Source organism: Gigantopelta aegis, chromosome 10 (genome assembly GCF_016097555.1).
Source record: "Gigantopelta aegis isolate Gae_Host chromosome 10, Gae_host_genome, whole genome shotgun sequence".
Lineage (NCBI taxonomy): Eukaryota > Metazoa > Mollusca > Gastropoda > Neomphalida > Peltospiridae > Gigantopelta > Gigantopelta aegis.
Genome location: NC_054708.1, coordinates 2,989,174 through 3,002,443, shown reverse-complemented (window position 1 = coordinate 3,002,443; position 13,270 = coordinate 2,989,174). Strand labels below are relative to the sequence as shown.

Sequence of the window (13,270 nt, the reverse complement as noted above, 5' to 3'; positions counted from 1 at the left end):
TAGGAGTTGTGTTTATTTGAAGCTTTATTGTAAATAGGCAGAGTTAAGATTTGGGTTAGATGTTTTTAAATTACGAATGTGACCGAAAGCCCGTCACAAAAGTTCCTCGACAAACATATCTCATAATTTGCTCCCGAGATCGACAGAACAATGAATTTAATTCACAGTCTTCAAATTGCTTACATTTGTTTTCATTTTAAAAACATTTATTTTCAAGATGTGGGAATGTCCAGTGAAACATTGTCGTGTTGAACTATCGCACGGATGATTGACTCAAAATCATTAAAACTTTTGAATGTTTATTTAAGCCAACATTAAGGTCACCAAGTGAAAACTTGTGTGTAGGAAAATCACCTGTTAGAGATATCATCAAGAAAACCCTGCAAACCAGACACCTCTGAATACTGGACATTTTATTCGGTACCATGGGTGTCTGGTTTAGCGAGGTTTCACTGTATAAACAAACATTATGGTCATAATACACGTGTTGAGAAGTTTAGGATGGATCCCTGTCAGTGGACGCATTTCTTGTTCCAGACAGTGTGCCATGACCGACAGTATATCAAAGGCCGTGGTATGCGTCATCCTGTCTAAGACAGTGCAAATATAAAAAATCTTTTACCACCGATTGAAAAATGTAGATTTCCTCTTTAGACAATGTTAAAATTACCAAATGTTTGACATCCAGTAGCCAATGATTAATAAACCATGTGCTCTAGTGATATCCTTAAACAATACAAACTGAAATTAAACCAATTTGACATCCAGTAGCCAATGATTAATAAATCATGTGCTCTAGTGATATCCTTAAACAATACAAACTGAAATTAAACCAATTTGATTAGATACAACAAAAAACGCAACTAATATTTTAATTACTATTAATTTAATAGCAAGAAATTAATGTCTTGAATACATACATGTACATAAACATAGTTTATACTTTTCAAACAAACAAGTCTCAACGTTACTGCCTGTACCACAATGGACAGAACTTGTCTTCAAGTAAATGCATCCCAGTCAACAAGAAAACACAAACACATTTCTAAAGCACTCGACATGTTGTTTATTACTACCAGAGCCTGTTTTTAATACTACACACATCTAACCACTCCGATACTGCTACTTCTGCGAGACCAAAAACAAATTCAACCAAGTTATCAATAACAGTTTACAAATAGAAAGTTGGGCATATTTCTTTTTAGAAAGAAAACAACTATATATTGGATTTGTGCAGCTCATAAACAAAACTAGTAACTGAAAGTTTAAACAAACATGTGAACGGGTGGAATATGTGCTTCAGTGATAACATGGTAAAAGCAAGCGTTGTGTGTGCAGACTAGAATGCATCACCATTTGGTATGTACATGGAGTACTCGCAGTAAAATATGAAATCAAAGATGCAAATCTTGTGACAAAATTATGTAAAATTCTTAAATGTTTAATGACAGTCCAATGTATTATGCAGTTTCTTCTACATTCAGTAAAATTATATGCAAGCTATTATTGCATTATGTATGCATTTGTTTAATCTCCGACTAATGTTTTTAAAGAATTAAAAATACCACTTTTTAATAATAATTGATAGTTGTAGGTCCAAATTAAATTTGTTCACATTTGTAAATATTACAAAAAATGAGAATGGTTCAGTACAAATTTGTAACGTTAATTGAAAATTATAAATACACATTAAAGAAAATGAAATGAATAAACTAAAAATTCCCACTCAAAAGACGGTGCCTATTTGATGGACTACATACATAACAGACTTGAGTACAACATGGTAGTACATCAACTGCTACAACTATTCCATAGTACAAGCCACAGAACTAAAACATTCTGCCAGTCTCAGGTGGTTTAACCTGCAACTGTCAATAAGGACCGTTGTGAACCCAAATGCATGGAACTGTCTGTGATGTTTACCTACCGCGATATTAAAAAAACAGAATGTCATGACTCACAGCAGATATTAATTATGTGAACCAGTGCAAATTAAAATCGGCTCCTCAATTCTCGTCACATTATACAGTGGACAGGCTATCGGCATCTAGAACATACACAAAACTGCATGCCAGTTAACCAATATTAAAGACCCTGTGTAACGAGTCAAATACATCATAAAGCTGTAGTTGTTACACACCAGTGTGATGGGCACACCGACAGTTACCAAGAGACCCAGTGAACGAGAACACATGTAATTAAATCAAATACATACCCTGCAGAATTACACCAACAGTAAGTGGTCCATGGTTTTAATCACTTCGCACGTTAACACCATCCTTACCAATGAAAGCCAATTAAAAGTTAACTTTATAATAAATACAGATTATTATACGAGCTTGTGTGTCGTACTGATTTTAGGAAATGAGTGTCAAGACTTTTGTCTTGCCTGAGCGAGAATCCTGACACGAGTTTTGTAAACTCAGTACGACCTACATGCTAGTGTAATAATTTCTTGATTATCCATATTATTATTGTTGTTTTCTTTATGAATAACAAGACCCAAATCAAAATGTTTCAGCTACAACTAGAAGAAGGAGACTATGAAATGACGTCATATTTCAAATGCAGTCTAAGCAACATCATGTTATGACATCGCTTCCCAAAATTATGTCATTACACTTCTATGATTATTATTAACTCAGTTATGATGAATCATATGGATAATAAAGAAGTTGAAACCAGAAAATTTTTTCGCCAGATGACATTATGTATATTTTCATTTCCAATAAAGGCTACTTCAATTTTAGAAAAAATTATTGAAAATGCTACATTAAAATTACTTTTTAGCTGAAAAGAAAAACTATTGGAGAATAAAAACAATTCAAGAGCTCACCCCCCCCCCTTCCCCCAACTGCATCTGTGTAATGACGTACTGAAAACACTTACGAATTGTGTCACTTAATGAATAACGATATTATTCTTCCCCCAACTGCATATGTGTAATGACGTACTGAAAACACTTATGAATTGTGTCACTTAATGAATAACGATATTATTCTCCCCCCAACGGCATCTGTGTAATGACGTACTGAAAACACTTACGAATTGCGTCACTTAATGAATAACGATATTATTCTTCCCCCAACTGCATCTGTGTAATGACGTACTGAAAACACTTACGAATTGTGTCACTTAATGAATAACGATGTTATTCTTATGGCAATAGCAACACCTCAGTTATTGGGAACACCAATAGATTTAAACTCTGCAGCTGACAGTTCATGATTTTATTACAAAGTTAACCTTTCTGACAGCATCCCATCATTCCCAATACAATCATCACTAGTAGCAGCTTAGTATTTATTCACTAAATATTGATGTTACACACATAAATGCAATATAAAAAAATTCTTAAATAAATATAGTAAGTAGGATAACTCTTTAATTAGCCAATATTTGAAGTTACTCATTTTTATTACCAATAGCTGGGCTCGTAATATGTCAATTCCAAGGTATCTACTTAGAAACAGCAAAATGAGATGGTGTCCTGGCTTCAGGATGGGCAATTCAAAGTTTGCATGGTGGTGTAACTTGATTAGATTATTTTAACGTTAGTCCTGGTAACATTTGGTTAAAAACTATAAAATACATAGTATTATATTGCAGTTATTCATTTAACCAAGCTTGTCACAATACAGGAGACCAACACAAGAACAGGGCAGGTTTCAATATGATGCAGAATGTAATAGGACCAGGCCATAATCTACAGGGATCATGAATAATGTGCACTAAATTGACACACACAACTACAGTAGAATTAACAAATACACTTTTAAAAAGAAAGGATCCATATTAAGAGCCATTTTCAGACAAAATAACACAATACAACATAATGTAGATGACAAACGTCAAAGACCAGTTGTACTTACAAAAAACGAGAAAGAAAGAAAAGAAAAAAGCCCATTGGTATAGACCAGCAGTAATTTGAAAAATTTAGTTTTTTTACCATATAAAATAAACCTTTGTTTAAACAAATATTTTATGAGTTAATAAATAAAACAAAGTTTTTGGTTTAATTAAAAACAAAACCTCCACCCATAAAAAAGTGTTTTTTGGAAAAGTAAACTTTACATTTGTAGCCAAGTATTTTGTGTGAAAATCACTGTTTACACCCAGTGGCAGTGCCTTACCATTTTGTTACCATCGAGTTAATTATGCAATATAGCACTTGCAACCAAGATAATCTGAGGATGTTTCAGCTAATAAATATAAAATAAAAATAATCTTTTTACAAAAAAAAGATAGATCCAGGTGACGTTTTGTTTCTAACTGTGAAGTTTGTATGAAAAGACTCAAGTGCAACATTTTCAATATTAAAATAAAATCCCTCCTTAGGAGGTAAGTGCAATGAAATATCCACTGCAAAATAAAAACCCAAAACGGTACAATGCACAATAATGTGAACTGATGATAAAGATTAACATACAATATGATTTATAAAATCATACCTAACATTACACACATGGCATATGTACTAGATACACAGTCTGAAGACGAACAGGTACGAGAAAGCTCAACTCTCAAAACATCTTCATAAAACGTTTGGTTTTTTGCAGTCTTGTTTTTTTTTGTCCAATTAATGTTAAGTTTCTGCTTGTACAAAAAACAGTCCACTGAAAAAAAAAAAAAACCCCAAGAATATCAATTTATTAACCGACTTATATATATACACAGAAATGAAAGTGGGATATGAAAACAAATCTGGAAATATTATTATTAGTATAGACTGGCCCTAGGGTTAGGATTGCACAATGGTCGAAAATTGCGACACACATTCAGAGGGTATGTAGAGTATGACCCCCCCCCCCCCCCCCCCCCCCCCGTTTTAAAGAGAGAAAACATTTCAAATTTGTCCCACATACTTTCACTCCCTCAATTTTCAAGTGTTGGTGAAAAACAGTTTCAGTCTTTATTTACCTGCTAGACTGAGGTGTGTGTATCAAGTGTTTCTTTGTTTACCTGCTAGACCGAGGTGCGTGTATAAGGTGTTTGTGTATTTAACTACTAGACCGAGGTGTTTGTGTATTTACCTACTAGACCGAGGTGCGTGTATCAGGTGTTTGTGTATTTACCTGCTAGACCGAAGTGCGTGTATCAGGTGTTTGTGTATTTACCTGCTAGACCGAGGTGCGTGCATCAGGTGTTTGTGTATTTACCTGAGAGACCGAGGTGCGTGCATCAGGTGTGTATATTTACCCGAGAGACCGAGGTGCGTGTATCAAGTGTTTGTGTATTTACCTGCTAGACCGAGGTGCGTGTATCAGGTGTTTGTGTATTTACCTGCTAGACCGAGGTGCGTGTATCAGGTGTTTGTGTATTTATCTGCTAGACCGAGGTGTGTGTATCAGGTGTTTGTGTATTTACCTGAGACCAAGGTGCGTGCATCAGGTGTTTGTGTATTTACCTGCTAGACCGAGGTGCGTGTATCAGGTGTTTGTGTATTTACCTGCTAGACCGAGGTGTGTGTATCAGGTGTTTGTGTATTTACCTGCTAGACCGAGGTGTGTGTATCAGGTGTTTGTGTATTTACCTGCTAGACCGAGGTGCGTGTATCAGGTGTTTGTGTATTTACCTGCTAGACTGAGGTGTGTGTATCAGGTATTTGTGTATTTACCCGAGAGACTGAGGTGCGTGTATCAGGTGTTTGTGTATTTACCTGCTAGACCGAGGTGCGTGTATCAGGTGTTTGTGTATTTACCTGCTAGACCGCAGTATCAGGTGTTTGTGTATTTACCGGCTAGACCGAAGTGCGTGTATCAGGTGTTTGTGTATTTACCTGAGAGACCGGGGTGCGTGTATCAGGTGTTTGTGTATTTAACTACTAGACCGAGGTGTTTGTGTATTTAACTACTAGACCGAGGTGTTTGTGTATTTAACTACTAGACCGAGGTGTGTGTATCAGGTGTTTGTGTATTTACCTGAGATCGAGGTGCGTGTATCAGGTGTTTGTGTATTTACCTGCTAGACCGCAGTATCAGGTGTTCGTGTATTTACCTGCTAGACCGAGGTGCGTGCATCAGGTGTTTGTGTATTTACCTGAGAGACTGAGGTGTGTGCATCAGGTGTTTGTGTATTTACCTGCTAGACCGAGGTGCGTGCATCAGGTGTTTGTGTATTTACCTGAGAGACGGAGGTGTGTGCATCAGGTGTTTGTGTATTTACCTGCTAGACCGAGGTGCGTGTATCAGGTGTTTGTGTATTTACCTGAGAGACCGAGGTATGTTTGTGTATTTACCTGCTAGACCATGGTGCGCGTGTCAGGTGTTTGTGTATTTACCTGCTAGACCGAGGTGTGTGTATCAGGTGTTTGTGTGTATTTACCTGCTAGACCAAGGTTCGTGTATCAGGTGTTTGTGCATTTACCTGCTAGACCAAGGTGCGTGTATCAGGTGTTTGTGTATTTACCTGCTAGACCAAGGTGCGTGTATCAGGTGTTTGTGTATTTACCTGCTAGACCAAGGTTTGTGTATCAGGTGTTTGTGCATTTACCTGCTAGACCAAGGTGCGTGTATCAGGTGTTTGTGTATTTACCTGCTAGACCAAGGTGCGTGTATCAGGTGTTTGTGCATTTACCTGCTAGACTGCAGTATCAGGTGTTTGTGTATTTACCTGCTAGACTGAAGTTCGTGTATCAGGTGTTTGTGTATTTACCTGCTAACCAAAGTGCGTGCATCAGGTGTTTTTGTATTTACCTGCTAGACTGCAGTATCAGGTGTTTCTGTATTTACCAGCTAGACCGAGGTGTCAGGTGTTTCTATATTTACCTGCTAGACCGCGGTATCAGGTGTTTCGCGGCTGGATCAGGCCAAGGAGCTGTGCGTCGATCTCGTCCATGATCAGTTGCTGGGAGAAGTGCTCGTCCATCTGCTCGAGCCGCCGCTTGGGGTCGAGGGTTGGCTTCTCGTGGATGTCCACCTGAATGGGCAGACCCTGGCCAGACAACAGACATACTCCATTAACATGCGATCATATAACAGCTTTAATCCTAGTTAAGGATTGGACTAAATACATCCAGATCAAATAAGAAATTACTGCATCTGATAATATACTGGCCACATTATCATCTTGAACTGTCACGCTAGTTTACACATAATGCAATATGTACAGAGCACTTAATAAATGGAGGTGTTACTGGCCTCCAATATCACAGAGATAGAAACAAGTGAGTTATAAAATAAGGCTGTTCTTCAAAGTAAACATGTTATGTACAAATTACCACACAAAGTATGCTAAATAAAGTTATTTTGATATTGAAATTTCTATTTATCATTAATGAAGTAATTTCATAATTAGGTGGGTTTTTTAAATTTTGGTATGAAGTTAAGGGGTTTCCAGACAGTCGATGATGGAAATTAAAACAACAAAGCATGTTTTACAGCCTTATTATTATATGCTTCCTGTCTGATGTGAAAATGAAGAAAGAACACACCAAGTATTTATTGCTAGAGTCAAGCAGTGGTATGCCAGTCAATTGATTATCTTCTTGGTTATGTATCGCATCCAGCTTGTCAACGAGACCACCTAGAGGTACAAATGTCTCTTCATTCGTCTGAAAAGTTGATATATGTCACTAGAAAGCCAATAAACCGCATCCAGCAAACATGGTTTGAAAAACCTATCAGAAAGCCTGTACTGAGTTGGGTATTGCTAGTAAAATAGCATGCACCAGACAGGCGGCAGCTCACTCGGCTACACTGTTGTCATATTTCAGACAAATCATAAGCGTATCTCCTAGACTGAAAACATTTTAAAAAGCTGTTTGAAAAATAAAGGAAATTGCTACAATACAACAAAACTTGCACAAAATTAAATATTTCGCCAACCAAAAACTTCGTCTATAGTCATGGAAAATTAATAATTTAGTTCTTTAAACAAGTATTAAAAAATAATTAAACGTTAATTTTTTTTATTAAAATTATTTTACAATTTTACTTTTACTTACTTTCAATTTATTTTAAACATGAATCGAGATAAACGTTAACACTATGCACTCAATTCACTGATCTAAGTGTTACAGTTTGTGAGAAATGAGGCTAAATGCAAACACTTAACATTGTAGGCAAATACAAAGTTGATGCCATGATGGGAAAAGTAATACATATATCTTTACCTTTTAACATTTCCCCGGATTTCCAAACCACCAATTTAAGTCATGGAATGCGTTTCAAAACATCGTTTTTTTTTTACGTTTAACATATGTCTCAATGCAACTTACAACAAAATGAAAGCACTATTAGATGCTTACCAAAGAAATTTTGAATTCAATAGCCTGTAGTTCGTATGCCAATCTCTCATCTGAATTGGATGCATTCGCCAACTTGTTCTGCAGGCGAGCCAGCTCCTCGTGTAAGTAGTTCTGTGATGTTGGTATACTGCAACACAAATTCACATTCAAATTTTACATTATTCCATATTTGTTATTTATTACCCATATGGGCTCAAATATACGGGGTAATATTTTTTCGATCTCTGCACAGTGTGCAGATTGCTTCTACAGCCACTGATTGGCTGGCTTAAAAATCACGACGTTTGGTTGGTTGCTTGGCATGGCCGGAACTTCACTTTCATTCATATGTTTCCATTCATGAGTCAGATTACACATACGTTATACGATCTACAAAGATTTACAAAAACAAATAGACTCATTTGTTTCGTAAACATGAAATGGTATAGTTTAATAAGCAGCGGCTTTAGTAATATATAAAAATAATTATTTTAAAATGCAAATACAGTTGTATTATTTTGTACTGTAAACATTTGGCTGTAACAAGAACGCTGTTATGCTATAACGTCACTTACATTACGTCATGTAATGCGCGTAAGATTATATGACGTAATGGCTGATGGCTTTGTTGTAGACTGCAGAGGAATATTTTTATATTAAAAATCAGTTAAAATTGACAATGGGTAATAAAGAGAATAACCAACTCGCTACGAATTATCTGTCCCTCGTAAATGAATGTTGTAAAACCATCGCCAAAGGCTCGGGTTTACAACATTCATTCACTCGGGACAGATAATTCATAATTCCTCGTAGCTCGTTAGTTATTCTCTAAATTCTCGCTGAACACTGTAAAAATTGTGCAATATCAGGGAACATTTTGTTTTCAAACTCTTGATTAGCGATATTTCCAGTCAACTGAACATTTATTAGCAATTACTGTTTAAGGTTTTAAAATTGTGTGGCGATCTCTGAAACTTGTGTAGCGACACGCGTCCGATACTGAACAAAATGTTCATTGAATATATGTTATGAAATAATGTCCCAACAGTTGACAACACGGTTGTTAAAACCATATTTATCCCATTTGCAAGCTGTAAATTTTTATAATCATTAATGTATATGATTTAAACAAAGAACATTAATTTTGTAGTTGAAATATGATATGACGTAATGGCTGAGGGATTTGTTGTACACAAGAGTGATTTTTATATTAAAAACTAGTTAAAAATGGCAATGGGTAACAAAAAGCATAACCAACTCGCTACGAGGAGTGAATGAATGTTGTAAAAACCTTTGCCAATGGCTACGTTTTAAAACATTCATTCACTTGGAACAAATAATCCGTAATTCCTTCTAGCTCATTATTTATTCTCTATATACCATGCTTTGAGATTACTTAAAATTTCTCAACGGACTCAATCATGAAGTTCTGTTTTTTCAAGTCATCAGTTATTATGTCACATTTGGAATCCTGTATTTCTTATATTGTAATGGTAGCAGCTCTAGGGAAGGACAAAATGCTTTAGTTTAGTTCACACGTCAGTTGCTACATGAGCAATGCATTGCATTATAATGAAGCATAAATTAAGCCGAATGTGACCTGATATTCTGACCAATACAAAGACAACACGAACCAGCATTCCCAAGTGTGCTGTGGCTCAGATTTCGGACCAATGGTCGTACGCTTCCGCAGAATGATGTCATCCGTTGAGAACTGTGCAGGTATTATGGGATACATGTCATGTGACAGGATCTCTTCAATAGTGAAGTGTTTAGGATCGGGAGATGAAGAACAAGTCTTGGTTTGTTCACCAGTCAAGTCTGGGATCATCTTGCCCATGCTCTGAAAACAAACAATGGCACCGAAAAAGGTAGTACACACATTCACAACCATCTTGTGTTTTGATAAACAAATCATTTGACAAATATAATGAATCTCTCAATAAGACATGTATTAATGCAAACACGAGGTATGTAGATCTGCCAAAAAATTACAAATTAAACTAAGTGCAATAACGCCTCACACAAGACCAAATTTGTGTGAGAATTATGAAATGTATGACATGTAATAGTTGGTGATTGATTAATCAAAGTTCTGTAATGGTGGTGTTTAACAAAGGAAACCTTTACCTTTAATATAGTGCAAAGTATGCATCACTATCATATTAGATGCATGGTAAGAACATACTTTATCAAGTATATAAATAAAGTAACATCATATACCTCATCCCCCCGCACCCCCCCTCCACACACCAAAAATCATCTAAACTTGTCAAAAACAGCTTACTGAATGTGGAGGTTCCTTAAAAAAGTAAATAAACTTATGTTTAATACAATTACTAAGTACATAAGAATTGATTAAAACTCCGATTTTAGTCAATTATAAATGAAGTGATCACTAAAAATGCTAATGACCTCCTCGGTTGTGACATGCATTGGTTCAGTCATCTTGAATTTGGCTGTCGTTGACAATCGCGATATTGGTCCTAACCCCGAAACTTTGGGATAGAATGGAATATAACTTTCAAGTCGTGGATAGTCCCTTTTGATCCTGAAAAATATAAAACATTTCCGAATAAACAAATCAACACACTTCTGACAGAAAGTAACTTACCCTCCCCCACCCAAAACATGCTTCAAAAGAAATGAAAAGACAGGGCAAGTTTTAACACATGTAATTTAAAGTGAACTTGTAACACGTTCTGGAATCATTTTAGTAAAACAAAAAGTGCACATTTTCACATGAAAAAACGCCCCAAACCAAAAACATTAACAAGGTGTAACGTAGAGACAAAAACCGACGGATATGTACTTGAGTGTTACATGAAGTAAGCAAGCAAAGAGCAAAAGAAAAACTTACATTTCATTTTGAACTTCACTTCCTTCTTGATGGTTTACCTGTCGACAGACAAAACAAGCATTCTCAGAGTACTGCTAAAGCAATACATGTCCCCCTACCGGCCCCACAGATGTTCATATCTCAAGGGCCATATAAACCAGTAAATTGTCATGATAGTCAAACTTGATTTGTAACAGTACATGATAAAGCTATACACCAAATTTCAGCTCAATATCTTGAGGCATAAAAAAAATAAAAAATAAATAAATGGAAAACTAACTTTTTTATTTCCTAACTACAAGGCCATAACTCAAAAAATGAGTAAATCGCCATTAAAGTCAAACTTGATCTGTAACAGTACATGATAAAGCTATACACAGAATGTCAGCTCAATATCTTGAGGCATACGGGGAAGGAAGGTCCTGAAACTATGTGAGGGAAAGGTGGACGGAAAGAATGACAGGACAAAGACGAAACCTATAATTCCCTCTGGTTGGACTGTTAGGAGACTTAAAAAAAAAAACACCCCAGAAAATCTCTTAAGTTACAGCAACAACTATATAAAAAAGAGGTAATCTTATACATTATCCCCATACATGTGAAATAATAATAGTGGTAGGAATGGTAATGGTACTAATAATAATAATAAATGTACTATTTTCTATTACAAAATTTATTCTTTAAATTTACTTTTTCTTTCCTTCAATCTTTCTTTCGTTCTATCCTTGCTTCTCTTTATTTCTATTATTTCTAGCTTGTCTGTAACCCCATAAAACTATAAACTATGTTATCTATGTTCATTATTACTGTTCGATTGATGTGCTATATATATATCAGTACTATTCACTTATGTAGAATGTTTAACATATTAAATGATTGTAAAGTAGTGATACCAGGGACCCAACCCTGGCACCGATTTAAAAAGAAAAAAAAACTATAAAGAAGAAGAAAAAACTATAAAGAGGTATGCTTGCATTTAAAAAACAGAAAGAAGGTTATACCACATTCCTCTAAACATTAACATATTGCTTCATGAAAGATACACTTACATTGCACATTTTAAAATAAGGAACTATGAAACTGTAACTGTTCTACACTGTGGAGTATTTACCTTGACCCACGACACATTGGTGGTGTGGAAGGACGTTTCTCTCGACCCACCACCATCCTCCTCCAGGCTGGTACCACACTCCTCGCTGGACCACGGCACGTAGCTTCCTGATGACGTCGACGACAGACACGGGGGACAGCCTGTAGTAAAAACAGACACATTAACGACCATCCCTGACACAACACAGCCACACGTATGGTTACCACATGCTGGAGTGATTACTAATGTAACAATTCTCTTTCCCCTTCTGCAAAACCACCTGATTAACATATGAAGGCAGGTCCACAGAAGAAGACAATAAATCAAAGTCAAAAAGTTTCTTTCTTTTACTTTTTTTTTTTTTTGGCACTAACATTTCTTTCGCCGATTTAAGCTATTAATCATGGCTTTTTTTTACCAACTCGGCTAGTGTCTATACTAGTCAAAAGAATGTAGGGAACACATTAGTTACAACAACCAACATTTCCTTGTGTATAAAACGCAAGTTACATGTTAATAATGAGGAGATTTACTGTTGTGGAGATGTAATTTCGAGAAAGGTTAAGACATTGCAGACAGCTTTAACAAACAAAGTTTCAAGCAAATATAGGCCACCTTATACTGGCCATAATTTTTTATCTTTTTCTGAAATTTGTATAACACTTGCAAAACTCATTCAACAGACTGCAAGCATCATTGAAAGAAAAACTGAAGCCAGGACGTAGGCATTAATTATTAAAAAAGTATTTCAGCATCAGTTGAGATCATTGCTAAGAGGGAATATTGACAACAAAGCTTTCTGAAACTACTGGGAACTGTGATTCAGTGCATAACAAATTCTAGTTGCTCACTGTTGATACATATCAAAGATGGACTTCAGGCCTCAAAATGCAGTGTGAGTACATGCACTGGTGCATGCTGATTTTTGCGTATGCATGTAACTTTTAAAACTGGGTGCACGCGGTGCATGCTAATATTTTTCAAGTACTGTATATTGCGTATACTAGTATCCTGGTCTACCAGATTCAGACTCAAGTTGTTGAATTTTGAGTATGCATTTCGTAATCTGTTCGCCACATGAAAACGATAACTTATATCTCATGGGCGCATCCAT

At 35.9% G+C, this 13,270-nt stretch overlaps 1 protein-coding gene across 1 annotated transcript in view; it reads right to left on the bottom strand.

Annotated features, from left to right (window-relative positions):
* Nucleotides 1-869: 869 nt before the first annotated feature.
* The window catches only part of LOC121384422 (roquin-1-like), a 46,284-nt gene continuing 33,883 nt past the window's right edge, over nucleotides 870-13,270 (bottom strand). The window contains exons 13-19 of the mRNA XM_041514814.1: nucleotides 12,178-12,317; nucleotides 11,088-11,125; nucleotides 10,643-10,778; nucleotides 9,862-10,070; nucleotides 8,249-8,375; nucleotides 6,768-6,933; nucleotides 870-4,616 (exon numbers count right to left, since the gene is read on the bottom strand). Of these exons, the coding sequence (XP_041370748.1) occupies nucleotides 6,784-6,933; nucleotides 8,249-8,375; nucleotides 9,862-10,070; nucleotides 10,643-10,778; nucleotides 11,088-11,125; nucleotides 12,178-12,317 (800 nt within the window). The 3' untranslated portion in view covers nucleotides 870-4,616; nucleotides 6,768-6,783. The remainder of the gene's footprint in view (nucleotides 4,617-6,767; nucleotides 6,934-8,248; nucleotides 8,376-9,861; nucleotides 10,071-10,642; nucleotides 10,779-11,087; nucleotides 11,126-12,177; nucleotides 12,318-13,270) is intronic.